Raw genomic sequence first — 24,261 nt, 5'->3', positions numbered from 1 at the left:
GGACTTTTACTTGTAACACAGTATTTCTACATAGCAGTATTGATACTTTTACTTAAGTAAACAAATTTAGTAATTTTACACTGATAAAAATACAAAGGAAAATAAAGCCTGGGGTTAAAAAGAACATGGAACTAGCACAAGGAAATAATGAGTTAAATAACACTTGGCCGTTATAGCTTTGTAGCTGCAGTTGAAGCCAGCTCAACTTGTATTGTAGCTTTGTAGATGTAACGGCTACAAATGTGATGTTCTGACTTGTTGAGAGGAATACGGTGTTATTTAACTCATTGAGTGCCAGGATTGCCAGAATTATTTCAGAATTGATTCTGAAAAGTGCCAGAGTTTTTTTCACAGAAAACAAAAAGTGCTTAGGAAGCTCTAGTTCTAGTTCTAAGTTAAACAAGGAGTGGATGGAGCTGCACACCTTCAGATGATGATATCTTGGGTTCTGAACATGTTTTTCAAAAAAAAAAAAAAAAAAAAAAAAAAAAAAATTCTTTTCATTTTTATGATAATATTTCAAAAACACGTCAAACACGTTAATGGCACGTTGAGCCATAGCGCTAAAAACACGTGAAACACGTTAATGGCACTCAGTGAGTTAATACATCGGCTACAGACTTCCCGGTCAGTGCAGAATGGAGTCCCCAGTGCAAAAGCAGTTGAGAACTACTGGGGCTAAAGGCTCACTACTCACCAGCAGCTCTTGAAGCATCAGAAAGACGTTCTTTAGTTCATGAGGGGGAGCCGTCTCCAGCTGGGACTACAGTTCAAAGAGATACAAAAAACAAATGATGGATAAAATCATTTGCCTCCATTGTTCTGGAGGCACTTCAGCTGTATAAGTAGAACAGAGCGGAACAGGTGAGTAGAAGACAGTGCCCAGTGTTGGCTATTCAAAAATAGCAGATATACAAGCTCACAGCGCGTCACTTCGTGGCGCTATTTTTGAACAGTTTTGAAAAATCTTGAAAGTGTGAGAACTACTGATTTAGAAGGCATTTGTAGACTCGGCCGCAGGTCTTAAAGGGTTAAATGTGCAGTGTTGCCAGCTTTTGCGAGAGAAACGAGCAAACAAGGCCTATGAAAACAAGCCAAATATAAGACGACTAGGGCAAGTCAATCAAACTTTATTGCCTATTGTTGTCTTAGAGCAGTGGTTCTCAAACATTGTCATGTCAAGGACCCCCTAAATGAATGTATTTGGCCACAGACTGAAAATATGAAAATATCTTGTGCCAGTGACCCCCAATTCAATTTATTTTTATTTTTAGGGTTAAAGAGAAAAAACTGAAACGAGCCCAAATACACTTGAGAAACAAGCCCAAACAACCGCAACCCCAAAACAAACCCGAAGTCGCTTATAACTCATTCACTGCCAGAATAAAAAAAAACATCTATAGCCGACCTTGCCAGTGATTCCGAGCGTTTTCACGAACCTTAAATCAGAGAATATTATTTTTCACAACAATCCATCCACCGATCGTTTTTAAAAGACGTATCAGAGTCTCTTATTGGCAGTTGAACGTAGGTTGTTTTTGCCAAAAAGCAACAGAAAGCACTCAAAGCAGAGAAAAAGGCATTCTTCCAAATCCATTTAGAATGGAAGTGAATGTAGCTTTCTTTTGGCGGTCACGTGATTTGCTGCTTCTATGCGAGTCAAATAGTGACTCATAGGTTAGTGAAGAGCGCCATCTAGCATCTAACACCGAAAACGCATCAAAAACTCCATTGGTGGTGTGGGCGTTGGAAAAAAAAAACACGTCAAACACGTAATAGGCTCTATTCACAGCAGCCATATTGTGAAGACATTCACAGGTGTTACCAATGATACTAATGAAGGCTCTGTTCCATTCTGGTCAGACGGAGTCAGGGTGCTGATATTGTGCATGTTGGCCCACTGGAAACACTCCCAAATGGCCCTTTACGGGTGTGTAACTCTGAGAGTGTACAAATGGAACCAAATGGACCCGTAAAGGTCCATTTGGTTCCATTTGTACACTCTCAGAGTTATGGGGGTCGTGGAAATCTGAAATTCAAAAATCTGAGAACTACTGTTCTACACTAAATGGAACAGAGCCTTCATTAGTATCATTGGTAACACCTGTGAATGTCTTCATAATATGGAGCCTATTGGCAGTGAATGAGATAATAAGCGGACTTGGCAACGCTGCCAATGTGCCTGATGATGAGATCGATGTCTTGTGCCGTTTATGATCCCAACGCTCAGTGATGGACATGCATCTCGGGCTGTCCGACATGGTTGGTAGGACGAACTATAAGCTGCGCTGAAGAAGAACCATGCAGAAAAGGTTCTCTTACCTTGAGTAACTGCAGGAAACCCAGGGAGAAGGGCTCGTTGCAGAAGGAGCAGTACGTCACCATCTCTATCAGCAGGGACAGAGGACCGGACAGCTCCCGCATGGCACATAGCACCTGGAAATAAACACAACACAACACAACACACAGGTCAGAGAGGTTTTGCTGTAGGCTATGACCCAACTTAGATTTACTGTTTTGAGGATTCATTTGAATTAAATTCAACCAAATACATTATGAATTACCATAAACCAGGGGTCTTCAACAGGGGGTCCGGGACCCCCAGGGGGTCCTCAGAGTTACTACAGGGGGTCCGCCAAATATGATTTTTTTTTTTTACATTAACCACTTGAACCCTAGCATCCCTTTTCTGAGGAGAACTTTAGCCAAAAATAACAGATCTACAAGCTCACAACGCCTCGCTCTGCGAGGCGTTGTGAGCTTGTAGATCAGCTATTTTTGGCAAAGAGTTATAGGTGTAGAGGAAAAAAAGAGCAGCAAAAGTTTATCTGAAACACAAATTTATACAATATAGAGGGGGTCCCTGCTTCATCTCTCTCTCAGCTAGGGGGTCCCTGGCCTGAAAACGTTGAAGACCCCTGCCATAAACAGTAACAAAGCCTTTTACTACACTTTTATTTTTATTTTTTACTATGACTGAAAATTCCTAAGAACCCCTTGATGAGACTGTAGCTGTTCCAAGTGTGTGTGTGTGTGTGTGTGTGTGTGTGTGTGTGTGTGTGTGGGGGGGGGCCCACCTCAAGCAGGTATGGCTGTCCCTCTGCAGTGAAGAGAGAGGCCTGCACATCCGTGTGGAGGGGTAGAAGAGGGCATGAGGAGGATTGCACACCGCTCACACTCGTTTTAAAGACTCCGGCAGCTGTGGAACAGAATAGAGAGGCTGAGGTAAGAACAAGAGTGCTTCAATGGAAAATGAAACAAAATCAATACATGTCTCTGAGAAACTTGGGTGTGAATTCGGAAGTGTCTGTGTGTGTGTGTGTGTGTGTGTGTGTGTGTGTGTGTGTGTGTGTGTGTGTGTGTGTGTGTGTGTGTGTGTGTGTGTGTGTGTGTGTGTGTGTGTGTGTGTGTGTGTGTGTGTGTGTGTGTGTGTGCGCGCGCGCGCGTGCGTAAGTGTCTCACTCTGTGTCTGCTGCATCTTAAGGTCAGAGTTCAGGGTGATGAGGGCCAGAGTGCTGTGCAGGTGCAGGAACTCTCGGGCCTGGGCTGGACTCCAGCGTCGGTTCTGCGTAAATCAATAGAGAAGAGTGTTCACTGACACAAGTCCACGTCTCCCACTGCTTTCCTCTCCCGTCAGCGTCACACAAAAGTATGAAAAGTTTTCTATGTTTTTAACTTTACTGGCGCACATGAACGCCAAAATGAACCAAGACCACAATTCATGTTGTCATCTTCAGCTTTGTCACTCAACTGTCTAAGGCAAAACAGCTGGAGAAACAAACAACAACATTTATACACCTTAAATAGTTGAACTATTAGAATTGCACAAAGTGCCAGATTCTATTAGCTGTCAGTCTTACCTGGTTGTTCTGTCTGTTAGGTCCCAGCAGGAAGATGAGCATCCGACGATAAGCAGAGTGTTTCAACAACAGCTGACAAGAACTGAAACCCTGAAAGAGAAATGATTCCGATATCTTATAAACAATAGGGGCAGTTAAACACTTAAGCCCTATATAAATTCCTCAAAAAAAGTTCGGAAACTTAACTTCGGTCGATTAAATCTCCCTTTCAATAATACCAGTTTGTATTATATTTTATATAGTTGTTATCGTTGATTAGTCACCTTTACAACTTGTAAAGATTGTGCAATCGTGGAATAAGCAACACAGCTAAACGTGTGAGTAAAGCCCCAGAAAAATAAATGTTAAAATTCCCCAATATACTTCTGTTGGTAATCGCAGTTTAGCAGAATGAAATCGTTTTTTTTCTTATTTGTTTGCATACTGTACAACAAATAAGAAAAAAAACATAATTGACTCGATGCAAATATTACCCTCTGGGCAAAGTTGCTGAAGAGGCTGAAGTATTGCGAGCAGTTCTTGACGTTCTCGGGCACGTCTTTGTCCAATAAGGAGAGCAGGGCGTCGGTCAGGTTGTCCAATCCAGGGTCTCCAAATTGAAGTGCACTTTCAAGTGTCTTCTCAAGGATGGATGCCACTACAATCCTCACCTCCCGAACACTGCACTCCAACAGGCACACCCTGAGAGGAGAGGAGGAACACAAAGACAAGCGCAATGCATTAAACTCCTAGAATTCAGAGTTGAACACCTCATTGGCCGCGGCCGTTTGTTGGAGAGATGCGTCAATGCGACTGTCATATGGGTAGGGGCGAGTCACATAGAAGACTAATTCATGTATGTGTTGAACACACAACCAAATGGACACTTACGGGTCTGTAACTACGAGAATGTACAAATGGACCCTTACGGGTCCATTTGGTCCATTTGTACACTCTCAGAGTTATGGGGGTCGTGGAAACCACTGTGCTACACTAAATGGAACAGAGCCTTCATTAGTATCATTGGTAACACTGTTGCATCTTAGAGCAGTGCAATTATAATGCCACAGCCTACAACAATGAAACCGAACACTTTTGTCTCTTACATATACGTGTACATGTGCAAACACGCCCGCGCGCCCCCACACACACACACACACACACGCACATTATGGGTAAACTATTTGGGGAATTTGGGGTAAAATATACCGTCTGGCACAGCCAGGGCCATGTTTACATTCCAGAGCCAAGCCTACTAGCCAAGCCTACTCTTTCAGCCAATGAGCATCGAGTCGGTCAGCCGTGCCCAGTCCACATCAATCCCCTCAGTGTTAATGTTACAAGCTCACAACGCGGCGCACAGAGACGTGGATCTGCTATTTTCACTACTTCTTAAATGTTTATTTAATTATGGAATTATTAGATTTTCTGATTTTATTTATGAAATATTCAATTCTCTGTTTAAAATGTTTAAAATATGTATTTTTTAAATAAGTAGTAAACGAAAGCAAGGGGACATTAACTCGACCCACAAACATTGATCCGCCACCCACAAATGGGTCCTGAACCGCTGTTTTGGAAACAGTGTGCTAGAAGGAAGGACCGCAGAGAGGATGGGCGAGAAGAGAGAGAATACAGGGAGAAAAGAGACTAATGAAGAGGGAGAAAAGATAGAAATGCAGAAAAGAGCATTTTTTTAACCCATTAAGACCTGAAGAACCATCTGTGTCACATTTTCAATTTGAGCTAAAAAGCATTATTTTACACTTTGGCTATTCAAAAATAGCAGATATACAAGCTCGTAGCGCATCACCGAGTGCCGCGCTACGAGCTTGTAGATCTGCTATTTTTGAAAAATCTTGAAATTGTGTGCAAATCTTTGAATATATTCTACATTTTTAACTCAAATCACTGCTTCTGGGGGTCCCTGGAACAAAACATTTTGAGATGGGGGTCGGCGGCCAAATACATATAATTTTGGGGGTCCTTGACATGAAAAAGTTTGAGCACCACTGATATACCTAGAAACGTACGTTTTTTCAGAAAACGGTTGGGATTTAGAAGACATTTCGGCTTCAGGTCTCAATGGGTTAATGAGGAAGTGTATTTGAGAGGTTGAAGAATGAAGAGAGTGAAGTTACTGCGGCTGTTAGTAGTTGTTGTTCTTGTGTTAGTGGAGTGATCCTGGCCTGAAGGGAGGATAAAAGGGCATTTATTAGATTGAGGAGAACTCTGCAGTGAGCTGCCAACTCTGTGGCATCAGACGTCACTAGGAGAGCAGACTCTCAGCCGCAGCTACCGTACTCTAAAACAGTGGTTCTCAACCTGTAGGCAGAGGGCCGCAAGGGTATTTGCAAGTGGGCTCCCAAATAACTGGCAAAACATTCAGATTTTAATATAACATCGATCTAAAAAAGTGACGCCAATAAATAAGTCTACTATGTCGGAACACAACACATTGATTGATCATTAAGCCACCCATTGAGACCTGAAGCCGATTCTACATGTCTCCTAAATCTCAACAGTTTTCTGAAAAACGTATGTTTCTATATCAGTGGTGCTCAAACTTTTTCATGTCAAGGACCCCCAAAATTATATGTATTTGGCCACGGACCCCCATCAAACTATTTTGTTCCAGGGACCCCCAGAAGCAAAGATTTGAGTTAAATATGTTCGCTTTAAAAATATATATTCAAAGATTTGCGCACATTTTCACGATTTTTCAAAAATAGCAGATCTACAAGCTCGTAGCGTGGCACTCGGTGCTGCGCTATGAGATCTGCTATCTCATATGTAGATCTGCTATTTTTTAAAAGCCCAAAGTGTAAAATAATGCTTTTTAGCTCAAATCTAAAAATGACACAGTTCCAGGTGTTAATGGGTTAAGACTTGAGGCCGATTCTACAAATACATAATCCTAACCAGTAGTTCACCAAAACAAAATGTGCCAAGGACCCCCAAATTGATACAAATATGACCGCGGACCACCATCTGAAAAGGTTTTGTGCCAGGGACCCCCAGAAGAGAAGATTTGTGTAAAAAAAAACATCTAAAATGACAAAGACGCTTTCCCAGTTTTAACACTTCCACCGCCAGAGGTTAATCTCATAATGTACTCACCAGTGCCAAGGTTTTATTGTTGTTTTTTTGTTTTTTTCACGTCGCCATAGACCCCGTTAAAATCCTTAAGAATGCGCGATGCACTGTTTGTAAACATCGTGCAGATGTCCCTGTGTCTAACAGTGAAGACCACGTGTCAAACGGGGCATCCATGTTGTAGTTAGAACGGTTTATGTTAAACAGTGATGACCGAGGAGAAAAAACTACAAGGAGGAAAATGGAGTTTTAGCGTGCGCTTTAGAATGGAGGCCGACGGGATCGGCAAAATCGGATCGCAAATAGTTCCGTTTCCGGTGGTGTTACACTGAAATGGTCCGTGTCGAAAATTGAAAAAAGTTGTGTTAATGGGTTAAAATAAACATGCTCTGAAAACGCACGCAGCCCACGCATCTGACCACTGAACACGGCCAACCTATTGCTTTCAATACTTTTAAAGTGGACCCTGGTTGAGAACCACTGCTCTAAAATCTTCAAAGAATTTTAATCTTACAAGAGATAATAATAAAGATACCTTGAATAGCCTTGAATCTTAGCTAGCCGTTTTATTATCGAGTGCCGCGCTACGAGCTTGTAGATCTGCTATTTTTTGAGAGAAAAAAAAACATTAAAATATGTGCAAATCTATGAATATAATACATACACTTTTAACTCAAATCTTTGCTTCTGGGGGTCCCTGGAACAAAATATTTTGAGATGGGGGGTCCCAACCAAATACATATCATTTTGGGGGGTCCTTGACATGAAAATAATTGAGAACCACTGATACATAGCAACATAAGTTTTAACTGTTAGGATTTAGAATACCCAGAAGCAAAGATTTAAGTTAAAAATGTTCGCTTTAAAAATATATATATATATATTCACGATATTAAAAAAATATATATAGCAGATCTACAAGCTTCTAGCGCGGCACCGAGCTTGTAGATCTGCTATTTTTGAATAGCCAAAGTGTAAAATAATGGTTAAAGTGGTTACACCATTGGTTACAACCATGCTATGGACCCTATAGAGAGGGGTGTAGGTCAGAAATACAGACGTTACAACGATCAGTAAGCCAACAGTGGTGGTGATATATAGTGACAGCGGTACTCACTTGGTCATCTCTCTCCCCTCTGGTCCAACCAGGTACTGCGCCATCCACTGACACGCCTCACTGCTCTTTGACAGCAGCACCTCTACTGTAGCCATCCACTCATCTGTGTCAACCCTGAGAGAGAGAGAGAGAGAGAGAGGGGGGGGGGTAGACAGAGTGAGAGGATGAACGATAGAGATGCACTGAGGAGAGGAATAGGCTCTATGCACAGCAGCCATAGTGTGAAGACATTCACAGGTGTTGCCAATGATACTAATGAAGGCTCTGTTCCATTCTGGTCAAACAGAGTCAGGGTGCTGATATTTGTGTGCATGTTGGCTCACTGGAAACACTCTGCTACACCAGTGGGTCTAAAGTTGGGGTCCAGGGACCCTCCTGGGCTTCTAAATGGCCCCTTACGGGTGTGTAACTCTGAGAGTTATGGGGGTCGTGGAAACCACTGTGCTACACTAAATGGAACAGAGCCTTCATTAGTATCATTGGTAACACCTGTGAAGGAAGTGATAATATGGCTGCTGTGCATAGGGCCTATTGAAAAAAGATTGTCTGACAGAGATCATGAACACATAATACTGTTTCACTAGATTACAAAGTCATGGGGTTGATTGTTAGACATATCCAAAGCCTACACCGCTTGTGCTAAAACCACGCCCAGCTTCTGTGACGCACGAGGAACTGCCTCTCGTCTACAACAACTGCGGAATTATTTTTTCTCGGACGATAAAGTATAGTTTTTGACCGCGACGGAGGTGCGCTGTTCTCAAGCGAACTTCAGCCACGAGAGGCACCGCCGAGCGAGCGAGTTGTCGCGCCGAACGTTGCGAAGTTCGCTTGAGCCGACTCGGCGCCGTTCGAGTTTTGTTCCCGATAGGCACAGAATCGTAAATCCTGTTTTGGGCGAGAGCGTTTGCCCCAACTGCCACTCAAAGTGTCTACTGGCCAATCACAGCGCGTCCTTGCACAAGCGGTATAGGCTTTGAGATGACTTTGGTTGATTGCAGAGTACTCTGTGTGTGTGTGTGTGTGTGTGTGTGTGTGTGTGTGTACCGGAGCTTCTTCTTGGTGTGCAGGTACGTATGGAAGAGGAAATGAACAGCCAGCTGAAGACTCTCTTTGGCCATGGCCTGATAGGCTGGGTGCTTCAACTTTGTCTGAAACACACACACACATGATATTTGAGATGTCTCTGTGACCACAAACACACACACTCACACACGCACACCAAGTTCAAACACCTACTGCATTGACGGAGGCCAGGGAAAGCGTGAAGCTGAAGTAGTCGCTGTTGTAGACGTCTCTGTTCCTCATAAACCTGAGGTTCTCATCCCTCACCATCTACAGACACACACACACACACACACACACACACACACACACACACACACACACACACGGTTATTTCTCAAACTTCAATCATTAGGCCTTCATGCTGCTTCTTCACTATGTGTATATTAACCCATTAAGACCTGGAACGCATCTGTGTCACTTTAGATTTCTTTGGCTATTCAACAATAGCAGATATACTAGCTATGAGCTTGTAGATCTGCTATTTCTGAAAAATCTTGAAAAAAATATTTTTGGATATTTTTTTCCAAAACCTGTTCGATTTTTTTAAAGAATCGCCTCGGGTCTTAATGGGTTAAAACCAGATCTAGCTAATGCCTGGTTCACGGTGCAAGATTTTAGCCCAGGTTATCCTGTCTCCGACCTATTCTGGCGCTCGCTGCCTGAGGTTTTGCTCGCTGTGTGTGAACTGTTCAAAGGCGCAACCTGAGCACGATTCCAGTGCTAGGGGACGCATCCCTGAGTGTCTCCAGATATCTGGCAGGTTTGATAACTGGCACTGACGCCGACTGTAAATCATAGAGTATGAACTAGGCTGCTTGCAACCAGCACAGAGAGCAGAGAAGTGCTACAGCCAATGAGAGCACAGGAAAGGTGGACACGGGGTGCTTGTTTGATTGTATAAACAAGTTATTATTTATGTAAACAGACAGACTGACTGGCTGGCTGGATAGTTGATCGCAGGGAAATTACAGTTGCCCTCATCAAGTAAAACAAACATGAAAGACAATAAGCAATACAGTTATGATATAAAAAATACATTAAAATGCACTGGAATAAAAACAATAAAAAGTATATTGCACGTCTGCATATTGCGTCAGTACATCTCATCCTGATGAAATCTTGCCGTGTGTGATCCCCTGTCACCGAGTGTCTAATGTGAACTGCAGAGCGATCTTATGACCACCTGATGACTTTGGAAGTCGTACAGTGTGTACGAGCCTTCATTTGTAAGAGGTTAACTCATTGACTGCCAGCGACGTCGTTTGACGCCTGTTGTGTTTTTAGTTTTTACACTAGATGGCGCTCTTCACTAAGATATGAGTGACCATTCCATTCTCAAGTTACACACAGATCCAGGAGATCACATGATCGCAAGATCTCCTCCACCAGTCACTTCCTGGTTAACGTATTTGGAGGAAACGGCCGTATCTTGCTTTCCCGTTGTTGTTTTTTTTTTGCGGAAGCACAGAGAAACCGTCCGTGTTTAGCGACGACCGGGGATCGATCATACTGGAGATAAATATTCTGTGACTAGTTGAAAAGGTAAGGAAAACGAAAAATCGCTGGCAGTGGGTGATTTATTTACCCTTGGCAGTGAATGAGTTAAAGGACGACTTCACCGATTTTCAACCTATCTTCATATAATAGGTCCTCACTAATACTCATGATAAAATGGTACAATTTCTTTCTACTCGGTCTGTGTCTCAGAGGAGGGCTGTGGACAGTTCAGAGTCCCGTCTACCAGTGACATCATCAATGGGGACTCCAAGCTAATAGAAACTGCAGCCTTTCTATTCCTGGAAAGTTGCAATGCAATAAAAGAAGCCATTGTTCACGTGTTAATAAAAACTCTAAATAAAAAATGTGAAATCTCGTTGGGAAAAAAAATCATGCCTAACGATGATGTCACTGGTAGACAGGTTTCTGGACTGTCCACAGCCCTCCTCTGAGACGCAGACCAAGTAGAAAGAAATGGCACCATTTTATCATGAGTATTAGTGAGGACCAATTATATGAAGACAGGTTGAAAATCGGTGAAGTCGTCCTTTAATACGTTAAAAAGTAAGCCAGTGAGTGACTGAATGAAGGAGTGAATCAATAAATAAATGATTGAATGATTGTACGAGTCCAGTGGATGACTGACTGACTGACTGACTGAATGGATAAGCTTGATGGCAGTGTACCTGGTAGATGCTGGCGGGCATCTTCTCTACAAACAGGCCCTTCTTCTCTCCCTTACGCACCAGACGGGTGAGGAGGGTGAGCCGGTCATTGTTGGCCCTGGGGGGCCGAGGGGAGGACTGGGGGGAGACGTCGGGGGAGGAGGGAGCAGACCTGTTGGGGACACAAGAGACGACAGCCATGAAGTTAAACTTGTGACCTACACATTAGAATAAAACGAGTGGGTGGTTGTTATTTTTAACCGATTAAGACCGGGAACACATCTGTCATTTTTTAGATTTCTTTGGGCTATTGAAAAATAGCAGATATACAAGCTCATAGCGCAGAACCGAGTGCCGCGCTATGGAGCTTGTAGTTGTTTTGTAGTTGTTTTTTGAAAAATTGTGGAAAAGGTGTGCAAATCTTTAAATATATATATAAAGCGAACATTTGCAACTCAAATCTTTGCTTCTGGGGGATTCTACAAATGTCCTCTAAAATCAAAACATTTTGCTATAATATCAGTGTGGTGTATTTGGCCGTGGACCCCAGTCTCAAACTATTTTGTTCCAGGGACCCCCCAGAAGTTGTAACAGAATAAAACATTTTCGCTTTAAAAAAAATAAAAATAATTATATATATATATATATATTTTTTTTAAAGCGAAAATGTTTTATTCTGTTACAACTTCTGGGGGGTATAAATATATTTATATATTTATATTCATATATATATATATATATATATATATATATATATATATAGTCAAAGATTTGCACCGACCTTGAAGATCTTTCAAAAATAGCAGATCTACAAGCTCATAGCGTGGCACTCGGTGCCGCGCTACGAGATTGTACATCTGCTATTTTTGAAAAGCCAAAGAAATCTCAAAATGACACAGATGCGTTCCCGGTCTTAAAGGGTTAATTAAACAAACATTTTGCACGTAGCATTAGCATTGTGTGCGTGTGTGTTGCTGACTCACAGCGTGAGGTCCTCGGCTTCCTGTCTCATGACGCTGACTCGGCTCTTTTTGGGAAGGACAGGAGAGTTCTGGTCACTGATCCTCTGGTAGAACAACATGTAGGCGTTCCAATACCTCCGCCGCACGTCAGGGTACGGGTTGGCTGTAAAAGTTTTTTTTGACACAAACACACAACAGTTTGTATAAGAGAAGGAATACCTCATTTCCCTCTCTTTTTTTTTTTAAATGTTTTTTTTATACCGTGGATCCTGGGCGCTACACTCCCCTCACCAGCCTAGGGAGGCCAGGGCCGAGCTCATGCCTCCTGCAATGCATGAGAGCCAACTGACCTTCTTGTAACCTGACAGGGGGGAGTTTCCCCGGTAGGACGTAGCGCCTGGAAGGAACACGTTATTCCAACCAGTTCCTTTCCCCTCCATCAGGCGCCCCGGCTGTCATGGGGGAGGCGGTATAACGACCAGGATTACTACATGTTTTGGTGTGGGTATTAACTACCCTGAGAGACATGGGGAGAACATGCAAACCCTACAGAGTAGGCCATTTCCCTCTCTTTAATGCTGCCAGCCTTGATAGCGGTTTAAATGTCAACACATGTGTGACTCACATTGGTCATAGACTTTGGGGCGGTACTCCCCGCCGAAGCATTCGTATTCCAGAGTCTCGTCGTTCATGTCGAATTCCTCCACCACGTTGTCGTTGAACTTGTACCAGCGCCCTCGAGCACTGCCCCTGGAAGAGAGACAGAGGGGGGGGGGGGGGGAGATGGAGTAAGGCAGGGGTCTTCAACAGGGGGTCTGGGACCCCTGGGCGGTCCTCAGAGTTGCTAGAGGGGGTCCGCCAAATCTCTGTGTGATAGGATCATTGTTTTTTACATTAACCACTTGAACCCTAGCATCCCTATTCTAAAGGACAACTTTAGCCGAAAATAGCCGATCGGCAAAGAGGGGAAAAAAGAGCAGACCAAGTACAGAGTGAACGTTTACTAAGTATTGACGGTTTAAGTCGTTAAATTTAAGTCGAAAATTTACATTAACATGAATCCAACATCTATGAAAAGCTTTAATCTGCAACACAATCTTATGTAATATATAGTGGGGGTCCCTGATTCATCTCTCTCTCAGTTAGGTGTTGAACGCGCAGTGTGTAAGGTACTCCGAGAAGAAACACCCCGATAAAGTACGGTCGGCGAGGGGTTCCCGATAACCTTTAGATTTTAAACTTGTTGGACAATTGGGGCTATCGTCCCCGATCTAGTGCACGCTACAGCCAATGAGAGCACATTACAGCCACGCACCGTGGCTAGTCCTCCCGCATAGAACCGCAATATTACCGTACAGACAGTCCAGTCCTGTATTAGTTAAACATGATAAAACAGATTGATAGAGTGAGCAAGCCTGCTCGACGATGGGGGCTGTATTATTAGAGAGGAATAGGGCTTGCAGACAGAGAGAGAGAGAGCTGAGTGTGTATGTGTGTGTGTGTGTGTGTGTGTGTGTGTGTGTGTGTGTGTGTGTGTGTGTGTGTGTGTGTGTGTGCGTGTGTGTGTGTGCGCGACGCACGTATGTATCTCTGAACAGTATTGCCAGGTTTTGCGCGAGAAATAAGCAACCAGGTCTATGAAAACAAGCCCAACAAAAGCAACTATAGGCTGCAAGAGCACTTTAAACCTATCCACCTGTTTCCTAAGCTTTTCACTGTGTTCCACTTCCTGTCTTTTGATCCAATGAAATCCAATGAAACCGGTCAGATGACTAATGATATCCAATGAAATCCAACAGGAAGTGGAAAACACAAACCTAGGAAACAGGTGGATATACAAATAAAATAGCCGATCTAAAAGCTCACAACACGTCGCAGCTATTTTCAAAGAAAAAAAGCAGCATTAAGAAATAAAGCCAAATAAGCAACTACACTTTGGAAATAAGCTAAAAAGAAACGCAAACCACCAATCTTTTTTACAAGCAACTTGCTTATAATAAGCAGACACGGCAATACTGCTTCTGATCTGAATTGCACTCTGGTTGACTTTTGAAACGTTTGTTTCAGAGAGGGAGGGAGAGAGAGAGAGGGAGAAATACAGAGAAATTGAGAATTATTTAATGTCAATCATTAGCGTCTTGTCTCTGTCTCGCGCATATACTGTATCACGGGAGCCTTTCAGGTTTTCGTGAGACGTTTGGTATAAAAAAAAATGTATGTATTGGGTCGGGATCACATCGTGGTAAAATATCTTGTAATCAGTGAACCCCTGTCGCCGACCAATCAATCGTGCGAGAATCACAACGATATATTTAGCCAGCACTGCAAGTCTTTCTGGAGCACAGGGGTATTTATTTTAAGACATTACACTTATTAACCCAACAGTCATTTTTTTCATTTGAGCTAAAAAGCATTATTTTACACTTTGGCTATTCAAAAATAGCAGATCTACAAGCTCATAGTGCGGCACTCTGAGCTTGTAGATCTGCTCTTTTTTTTTTTTTATCGAGAAAATTAATATATTTATGTTCTTTTAAAGCAAACATTTTTAACTCAAATCTTTGCCTCTGGGGGTCCCTGGAACAGCATATTTTGAGATGGGGGCCAGCGGCCAAATGCATATCATTTTGGGGGTCCCAGACATGAAAAAGTTTGAGAACCACTGATATAGAAACATACGTTTTTCAGAAAACTGTTAGGATTTAGAAGACATTAGTAAGAATCGGCCTCAGCTGAAATAGCCTCAGCTATTTGCAATGGGTTAAATAGCTAAGAGCAGTGAGCGATGGGAAAGACCGCAGGAGAATGGCAGGGAATGAAAATGTGACAAAGGTCACCGAACAGAGTTGTGAAGTCACTGTGATTGCCCATGCTTACATGTGCTCCAAATAGCTGAGTCACCAAGACGAACCGATGAGGATATTTTTGTGAGTGCATTTTGGGGGGGTTTTATTAATGTTTAGACTGGGGAAGGATCCAAAAGATTGGACAGAAACAGGGAGGGCCATGCCAGGTCATGAGCTAGAAATTACAGCATGGCTGAATGCCAAAGCCTTCTAGAACAGGGTTTATGTCTAAAAAATCTCACATCACTATATTCTTGAGGCCACTCCATTATTAGACTTTTAATTAGACTGTCTTTTTTTAAGACACTGTCTGGGGGTACATCAACATAAGCTCACAGGATACCCCTAGAAAGAGAATAATTTGGTCTATAGCTAAATCACAAAACAAACCAATGCGTACCCCTCGGTTATGCAATACCCATTATCAGAGTACCTACCTAGTGCAGGACCCATTATCATAGCACTTTGAGCACTTTAGCACTTTGAGGCTAGTCTATGATGTCAGTACTATGGAAATCATATTGATGATATCAGGGATCTCCATAGACAGGCTAAAAAGACAGACAGACACAAACATACAGAGATTTGTTGATTTTTGGTTCTGTAAAACCACTGATCCGACCCACTTCCCACTCGGCACTGCACTTCCTTGGGTCCTCAGGGGTCCTCAAGACATGCGGCGCGCACACACACTTTTCATGCATTTATAGATGGATGTGATTTATTTTTTAGGATATAATGCACAACCAGAAAAGAGAGAAGAAAAGAAAAAAATATATATACCCTAACCAGCCTTTTTCTCTATTCAGCAGCCATGGTAAGTTTCTCTCTGCCCAGGGGGTTCAATCCTTCCACAGATGCCCACCATGAGAACAGTCACCAACTGAATTACTGGTTAGTAAGACAGTCCATCAAACAGTATAATTATGTTCATCCGACTTTGGATAAGCGGTTGAAGACGGATGGATGGAAGGAAACAGTACTTCTATCATGTATTAAAACAAGTATTTTTGAAATTCTTATTGAAAAATACTAGACTTTTTAAAACTTTTTTTCTAAAACATAAATCTTCTCTTTTGGGGTTCCCTGGCACAAAACCTTTTCAGATGGGGGTTTGTGGCCAAATACATATCAATTTGGGGGTTCTTGACATGAAAAAGTTAGAGAACCACTGCTATAAAAAGTCTGTGACTGTCATGATATGGGGACAGTTCCATCAAAACGTATCCACAACGTGTGAAACTGTGAAGACGTGAACTTCCGGACAGTGAACAGTGTTTGCTGTAACATGAAGAGGGAAGTAGGAGAGAGATGGTCGAGGCAGAAACGGAACGAGCAGTGAGACAAAATAGGGACTACAAGTATTAGATTTTGTGGTCTCCCCACATTCCAGTTCTCCCAGCGAGTGTTCTCGTTTTCCACAGCCAGACATCTGGAGATGCTTTAGAGGCTGAAACCAGGAGCCCACACGGAGCCTAATGCTGCATTCATGATGAGCCAAGGAGGTCGTCTAAGGCTCCCAAACGTTCAGACTGCGAACATTATCAATTACCAGTTAAGTGTTCCTTACAATCAAGTGTTGGAATGACTGCTGGGAAATGAAACAAGAACATTTTGGCAACACAGGGGATTATTACTAACTGAATGAATACAGCATCGATGTGAAGTTTGGTTTCCTAGGAATATTAATATTTAAAGATCATTTTCTGCTCCTTTTCTTGGGAGAGATGGGAATGGGAGAGGAGGGTATGTTGAATGACATGCAAGGTAGCAATGCAACCTCCATTATAAAATTGAAGTTGAAAGAGTCCATACCCGCAGGTCTGTCTATGCTGCCGTTCTGTGTGGCTGTGTGTGTGTGTGTGTGTGTGTGTGTGTGTGTGTGTGTGTGTGTGTGTGTGTGTGTGCATATACTGTAGCCCCGAAGGTAAGTCGGTAAGCCTGCGGGGACCATCACCATGACAACAGAGCTCATAGGCCGTAGCCATAACTCAGAAACTACTTCAGAACCTATGGCCAGCGGGGAGCGTAACCGTGACAACAAAGCCCATAGCCCGTGGCAGCACATGGCATGTGCAGGATAAGCTAACGGTCAATGCCTGTGTGCAAGTTCAGATCAATTGCTCAACCCACTGAGGGAGAAAAATGAGGATCAGACAGAATGACGGACAGACAGAGGTTTGTTCAATTCCATATTTCAAAAAAATACAAAACATATCGTCTCTGTCGGGTGGAAACCTCATATGCCCAATACTGTTACTTTTCAGCATTCAAAAATAGCAAAAGGTAGCAGATCTACAAGCTCAAAACGAGTCCCTTCGTGACGCGTTTCGAGTTTGAAGATGCTTTTGTGTGACACTGTATTATGATCAAGTTTGGCATTATGATCAAGTTTGGCGTTGGCTAAAATGTGTTTTGGCGGTGCCTTGATGGCGTCGTAATGGCTGATTTTACACTTGGTTGCATGCTGAAAATAGCCGATCTACAAGCTCACAACGCGTCGCGCTGCGACACGTTGTGAGCTTGTAGATCTGCTATTTTCAGAGCGCAACCAAACATAAAATGACTTGTCTTTTAGTTCTACTGGATCTCTTCTCCACTAGCCCCTCACTAACATTTTAGTCTAGTTTTTATCTGTCACGAAATTGTCAATATATTTAGTCATAGTTTTAATCATCATAGCTTAGTTTTTATTCAGTTTTTATTTCGTTTTCGTCAGTGAAAAAAGGTAGTCGACGAACATTTTTCGTCATAGTTTTAGTTGACAAAATCAACACTGTAACAGCACAGTCACTTACCGTCTGTCCTTTATGAAGGAGTAGTAATGTCCGGCGTGGGCCTGGCCGCTGTGAACTACAACTCCCACCAGTTCGTAGTTCTCCGAGATGGTGACTTTCTTCCTCGGGGAGCCTCCCCCGGCGCCGTCGCAGCGGCCCTCGCCCGCCTCTCCGCTGCAGTCCTGGCGGGCCATGCCAGAGACGGTGTAGGGCTCCATGTTCAACACCCAGGGGAACTGCACGCCAACCGGCAAAATGAAAGAATATGGTCAATCATTTGTTTTATCTTATTAGGAAAGCGGAAGGAGGCCCAAGTGGAGCATACTATGACACTCGGCTCGGCTTGTGTGTCTGTCTGTCTGTGTGCAGTATGTGTGCAGCCGCGCCCCCATGTCACTCACGCTCTCATTGGCTGCCCCCATGTGACTCACGCTCTCATTGCCTGCATGCACTACAGTGTGGCTGAAATTCGCCTGTGCCCCTGCGTGACTAATTACACTCCTCTGAGAAAAATATAGCAGCGACAGTCAAAAATAACACATCTACAAGCATCTACACGAGTTCATCTATAGGGATATCTAAGAATTCCATGTCATTTGTGCATATTTCAGGCCGGATGGCAAGTAATTGCTCATTCCTTTCTATTCTTCTTATTGTTATTTTCGAGCTGCGTTCGCTTCCAGCGTTCGCGCGTCTTACTTGTTGTTATCATTATTAAAGCTGCACTATGTAACTTTCTACCCTGGATTTGGTTTCCTGCGCAAGTGCAGATTTTTTTTTACCATTGAGCTAATAGAGCCTGCCTGCTTGCTCAGGGGATAAATTGAATCTTGACCATCGGGTAAAAATGTGCGTTAGATCTAGGTGACACATGACCTTTGACACGATCTAAATGTCTCAATAGAAGAGCAGGGAGACATAGCTGTTACCAGGTACGACTCCAGCTCTCAGCAATGTGTCCCTGAAATGTCCCTGAGCAAGACACTTAACCCCTAGACTGCCCTAGCGCGTCTGATATCTGGTCTAGAGGTTCAAAATCTCCGGGGAGAGAATCCGTGGGCTCCCATTGGTTCACCGATCTGTGCACCCGCCCCCCCGCGCCCCTCCTCCTCCCACAATGTGCAGCATAGACCATATTCACACGGTGGCCATTTTGGAATTCAACATTGAAACTGCCACCCCGTTGCCGTGGCAAACGGGGTGACACTTCATTGACTTAATAGCAACATGGCCTCCGTGTGAATATGGTCTATTGAGAGACCTGACGTCACAACATGTGGAGCGACGCCCACTGCACTCTGGTTGGTTGGGGAAATGAAAGGTTGACTCCTACTTCCTATGCCAGGAACGTCAACAGACAGGTTGACGTTCCCCCGTGGGATATGATAGGTATTAAAATAAATAAATAAATACAACCAACCCAATTGTATAAGTTATATTGTACCGTACAGATTGGACAAAATTACATTTTATTCTTTAAAAAAAAAGTTTACATAGTGGCGCTTTAATCAAGTGTGAGGGTTAAAAATACTGCAATTATTTCAATTATTTCTTTATTAGACATTTGACTCCAGTTAAATGCAAAGCAGATTAGAGACAGGTAATTAGGATTAGACACACTGTTGCATACTTACAAATGGATAAATGAACAGTGTGTGTGTGTGTGTGTGAGCGTGTCCTACCTTGATCTGTTCATCATATTTGATGGAGCGGCCGCTCTCCCAGTCGAAGCCAAAGCGCATGAGGTGGATGCAAAGAACATTGGGCAGGGACTTAATGCACGTCCTCTTCACAGTGGTCCTCTGCACGCACACACACACACACACACACACACACACACACACGCAGGTCAGTTAACATAATCACCAAGCTATAGTACTTTGCACATACATTGGACATAAAAAGTAGGGGATTCAAAACAAAATGTAGAATTTAGGTCATTTCTGTAAGGTATGAACACAGTCACTGATTGTAATGAAAGTAGAAACACAAAACGCATACAAGAGCACAGTCAAGAAAGAGTGATATGATGATGTCGCTAGGTTTTCAATGTACAATGATGTGCGTTCCCTGGACGCATCAATAGTGAGTTTAATGTGTCCTTTTGGACTAAATAAGCGTCTCCGATGCGGGATTAGCCGTTGACATCATCAATGAGTCAGTAACACACGATCATGACTCATGGCTCACACTTGATTTCGTCGAATAAAACTATGACGAAAAATGTTCGTTGACTACCTTTTTTCACTGCCGAAAACGAAATAAAAACTAAGCTATGATGACTAAAACTAAGTCTAAATATATTGACAATTTCGTCAACAAATACAAACTAGACTAAAATGTTAGTGAGGGTTGAGTGGAGAAGAGATCCAGTAGAACTAAAAGACGAGTCATTTTATGGTTGGTTGCGCTCGGGTGTGCATGCTGAAAATAGGAGATCTACTGTACAAGCTCACGCCGCGCCGCGCTGCGTGTGAGCTTGTAGATCTGCTATTTTCAGCATGCAACCGAGTGTAAAATCAGCCATTACGACGCCATCAAGGCACGGCCAAAATACATTTTAGTCGACTAAATCAACTGTAGATTTAGTCGACTATAATCTTATGATATTTAGTCGACTGAAACTAGACAAAAACTGAAACATTTTAGATGACTAAAATATGACTAAAACTAAATGGAAATTGTATTCATAAGACTATGACTAAAACTAAATCAAAATGTGTTGTCAAAATCAACACTGCACTGACCTTCTCTTTGCATTTCTCACAATAATAGGCGTTGCTGCCCTCTAGCACCTCCCCCCTGACAAACTGGTCCAATGAGATCTCTAGGCTCTGGCAGGAAGTCACGCCCAAGTTTAAGGCCATGAAGGTTTCCTCACGCTCATACCTGTACAAGCACAAGGACACACAGAGATCATCCAACCGTTCAAACGGACAGCCGTGTCAAAAGAGAGTCAATCAATGTTTAAAGCTCGTTTTTTGAATTTGAACTGAGAGAGGGTTCATCTAGGCTCACCGGTGCGGACAGTCTTTGCAAATCTTCTGGTCAGAGAATATTCCCTGGAACGTGTTTTTGAAGATCTGTTCCCGGCCAATTTTCTGGTGGAACAAAATCATTTTAATAAGCATGTCATTATAACTGATGAAAGGATCTATGTACTTAGCTGGTAGAGTGAGTAGTTAGTAGACCGTATGAATGAGCGAGAGAGAGAGAGAGACACACAAGTGTGTGTGTGTGTGTGTGTGTGTGTGTGTGTGTGTGTGTGTGTGTGTGTGTGTGTGTGTGTCTGTCAGTGTTGCCAGATTCTATGAGAGAAACAAGCAACCAGGTCTAGGAAGACCAGCCCAAAAGAAGCGACTACAGGCCACATGAGCACTTTAACATATACATCAGCTATTTGAAAATAGCAGATCTACAAGCTCACAACGCGTCGCGATGCGACGCGTTGTCAGCTTGTAGATCGGCTATTTTCAAATAAAATCTTGCGGGGAAATTATAATAAGCAGATCTGGCAACCCTGGTGTGTGTGTGTGTGTGTGTGTGTGTGTGTGTGTGTGTGTGTGTGTGTGTGTGTGTGTGTGTGTGTGAGTGTGTGAGAGAGAGTTACCTTTAGGTGTTCATCTAGCTGGTCTACCAGGCTGGTGAAAAACTCATAAGCATCTTGTTGCTCTCTTACATACAGCTCCTTGTTCCACATCTTGAAGATCTGCAACACACATGAAAATATTACTCCCCGAAACAAAACAAGCACTTTCAGTGGCCAAACAAACTGTAATCTAGACATGTAATAATAAAAACATGAAAATATAAGTTTTCAACATTAATTGTCTCCGCCAGGCCGAAAGGCATGGCGAGAGAGTATGTTTTGCAACCCTGTCCGTCCGTCCTTCTGTCCGTGAACAGCTAATCTCCGGCACCGTTGGCCTGATCGCAACGACAATTTGCACACACACTCCCTGGATGCCAATTCCAAACCTCTGCCCCAATTGTTTCTATTTTTTCCACATGGGCCTGTTATAGTGCCACCATGAGGCCGATTTCTGACCTGGCGGAGAGCTGTGCTCTGAGGAGCACTTTTTCTAGTTTATTTTATGTTTGACTGATTAAGATAATGTAGCAGAGAGAAAAGAAAGACAGTGTAGAGGAGGATAATGTGTACTTCATTCAACCTGGGTTTTTTAATGAATTAAGCACAGACAAACACGCACGCACGCACACACAAGCTGGTTGGCCAGTGATCTAGTGTGTGTGTCTTGCTACTGCACCTTCCAGAAGTTCTCAGGCACGTAGTACTGCAGTTTGCTCTCCATCAGATGGCCAAACAGAGACTGCACCTGACAGAAGACACTCTCCTCCGGCTGCTCCGTGTCGTCCTCGATGGACAGGAACGCCTGTGGGTTTCATACCAAGTGGGGATGGGCATTTTAAGGCATTTCCATATTCCAAGCACAGCAAATTATTAGTACTCGAGTACTCTTTATTTGGTTGTTTATTATGTTATTATTTTGTTATTATCGTTTATTTTGTCGAAATACTTCTACCAAACATCACTCTTTTAGATTGAGTGATGTCTGACTGAGCACGCAAAACGAGCACGTTATCTGCATTCCGTGTGTGTGTGTGTGTGTGTGTACTGTACCTCAGGCAGGCCAGGTTGCATGTAAAGCTGCTGGAAGACGGCATTCATGTAACACGTGGCTCCACCATTCTTCAAGCCGACGAACCCCGAGACCGACCGGCTATCCACTGGAGGAAGGTACTGGAGATAAATGGAGACTGAGAGTTAGGCTTAAATCGAGAAATTATGGATCCAAAGTTCTGTACCCCAAAAATGTTACTGCTGATCACAGTAAATCTGCCGGTTAACTCATTCAGTGCCAATGATGTTTTTGGCGTGTTTTTGAGTTGTTGTTATTTTTAGCGGTGCCAACCGCTCTACACTTGACTTTGTCCGTATGTCCGTCCGTCCGTCCGTCCGTCCGGATGAGCACGGGATGAGCACGTCAAAGAAGCAACACATACAAACACACGCACACACACACACACGGACTTGGAGATTGCCTATGCCATCTCTCCTCTCATTGGCCACACGTGCCACTGGTTGTCCGTCCGTCCGTCCGTCCGTCCGGATGAGCACGGGATGAGCACGGGATTTTAAACAGCTATAACTTCAGTTTACAGCATGCCACCAAGTCCACATTTGGTATGTGGACTTAGACCACCAATAGGCACGAGCATGAATTGATGAAGTTATCAAAGAGGGGTCCAGGGACCCCCAGCGCCCGTATGAGCACGGGATGAGCACGGGATTTTAAACAGCTATAACTCCAGTTTGCAGCATGGCACCAAGTCCACATTTGGTATGTGGACTTACACCACCAATAGGGACCAGCATGAATTGCTGAAGCCCCGCCCCCTCTGTCTTCCCATTGGCTGCCCTTCAAACAGCCATAACTCAAGTTCGCAGCATGCTATGGAGTACAAATTTTGTACATGGACTAAAGCCAGCAATAGGGACTAACTGTCATTACTTAATCCCCGCCCCCTCTGTCTGCCCATTGGCTGGGCTTTAAACAGGCATCATTCCAGTTTGCAGCATGCTACCAAGTACAAATTTGGTAAGTGGCCTCAGACCACCAATAGGGACAAACTGAAATGAGTTAAGGCCCGCCCCAAAGGCACCGCTTCCTTCACACAGGGTGTGATTTTTTTACACAGAACCAGGAGATAACGTGATCCCGAGATGAACTGCTCCATTAAAGTATTTGGGAAATATTCTGTATCTCGGCTCCTGTGTTTTACTATGTATTTACTATGTACTATGCTATTTTCAACGGCGTATAACAAGCGAACGGGAGGTTGCGATGCCTTTTTTTTTCCACGGAAGCACCCTCCGTGATTAGCAACCATAAGGGGATCGATCATACTGGAGATACATATTTTTTGACTAATAGAAAAGGTAAGAAAATCGCACTATGGGCAATTATTTTTTTATTTACTTAGCACTGAATGAGTTAACAATCCTCAGTTAGGGGCCGTGTCCACATTAACGTTTTATGAGCAGAGGGGCGCTTGTTTGAATGTCATGTTCATTATCCAATCCTTTATCTTTAATCGTGTCTTTCAACTGGTCCGCAGACCGCAATGACTTTGGAGGCATATCGACTTCTAGAAGTTCAGAGAGCGCCAAACCATTCAGTGATTTAAAAAACAAACAACAACATCTTAAAATCAATTCTGAAGCGAACAGGGAGCCAGCGAAGAGTAGCCAGAATCGGTGTAACACGATCACGCTTGCGGGTTCCAGTTAAGATATTAAAACGATAAATAAATAATCTTCAGAGTAATAGGAGGAATTTGTCTTGGAATGGTTTGTGATTTGTTCACACGG

General features: G+C 43.2%; 1 protein-coding gene across 11 annotated transcripts in view; it reads right to left on the bottom strand.

Moving 5' to 3' along the window:
- Window positions 1–24,261, bottom strand: part of usp24 (ubiquitin specific peptidase 24) — a 101,542-nt gene that overhangs the window by 8,455 nt on the left and 68,826 nt on the right. For all 11 annotated transcript variants that reach the window (XM_084067657.1, XM_084067661.1, XM_084067662.1 and 8 more), the window contains 19 exons: window positions 22,510–22,629; window positions 22,136–22,261; window positions 21,478–21,576; window positions 20,886–20,968; window positions 20,615–20,756; window positions 19,550–19,669; window positions 17,889–18,103; window positions 12,870–12,994; window positions 12,266–12,407; window positions 11,304–11,454; window positions 9,292–9,387; window positions 9,100–9,203; window positions 8,053–8,166; window positions 4,334–4,541; window positions 3,861–3,950; window positions 3,463–3,565; window positions 3,078–3,199; window positions 2,323–2,436; window positions 698–763 (listed from right to left, as the gene is read on the bottom strand). In XM_084067657.1, coding sequence (XP_083923783.1) covers window positions 698–763; window positions 2,323–2,436; window positions 3,078–3,199; window positions 3,463–3,565; window positions 3,861–3,950; window positions 4,334–4,541; window positions 8,053–8,166; window positions 9,100–9,203; window positions 9,292–9,387; window positions 11,304–11,454; window positions 12,266–12,407; window positions 12,870–12,994; window positions 17,889–18,103; window positions 19,550–19,669; window positions 20,615–20,756; window positions 20,886–20,968; window positions 21,478–21,576; window positions 22,136–22,261; window positions 22,510–22,629 — 2,340 coding nt within the window. The remainder of the gene's footprint in view (window positions 1–697; window positions 764–2,322; window positions 2,437–3,077; window positions 3,200–3,462; window positions 3,566–3,860; window positions 3,951–4,333; window positions 4,542–8,052; window positions 8,167–9,099; window positions 9,204–9,291; window positions 9,388–11,303; window positions 11,455–12,265; window positions 12,408–12,869; window positions 12,995–17,888; window positions 18,104–19,549; window positions 19,670–20,614; window positions 20,757–20,885; window positions 20,969–21,477; window positions 21,577–22,135; window positions 22,262–22,509; window positions 22,630–24,261) is intronic.

This window comes from Gymnoscopelus microlampas (genome assembly GCF_963454915.1).
Source record: "Gymnoscopelus microlampas genome assembly, chromosome: 9".
NCBI classification, from domain to species: domain Eukaryota; kingdom Metazoa; phylum Chordata; class Actinopteri; order Myctophiformes; family Myctophidae; genus Gymnoscopelus; species Gymnoscopelus microlampas.
This window is presented reverse-complemented; position numbering and strand designations above follow the sequence as displayed.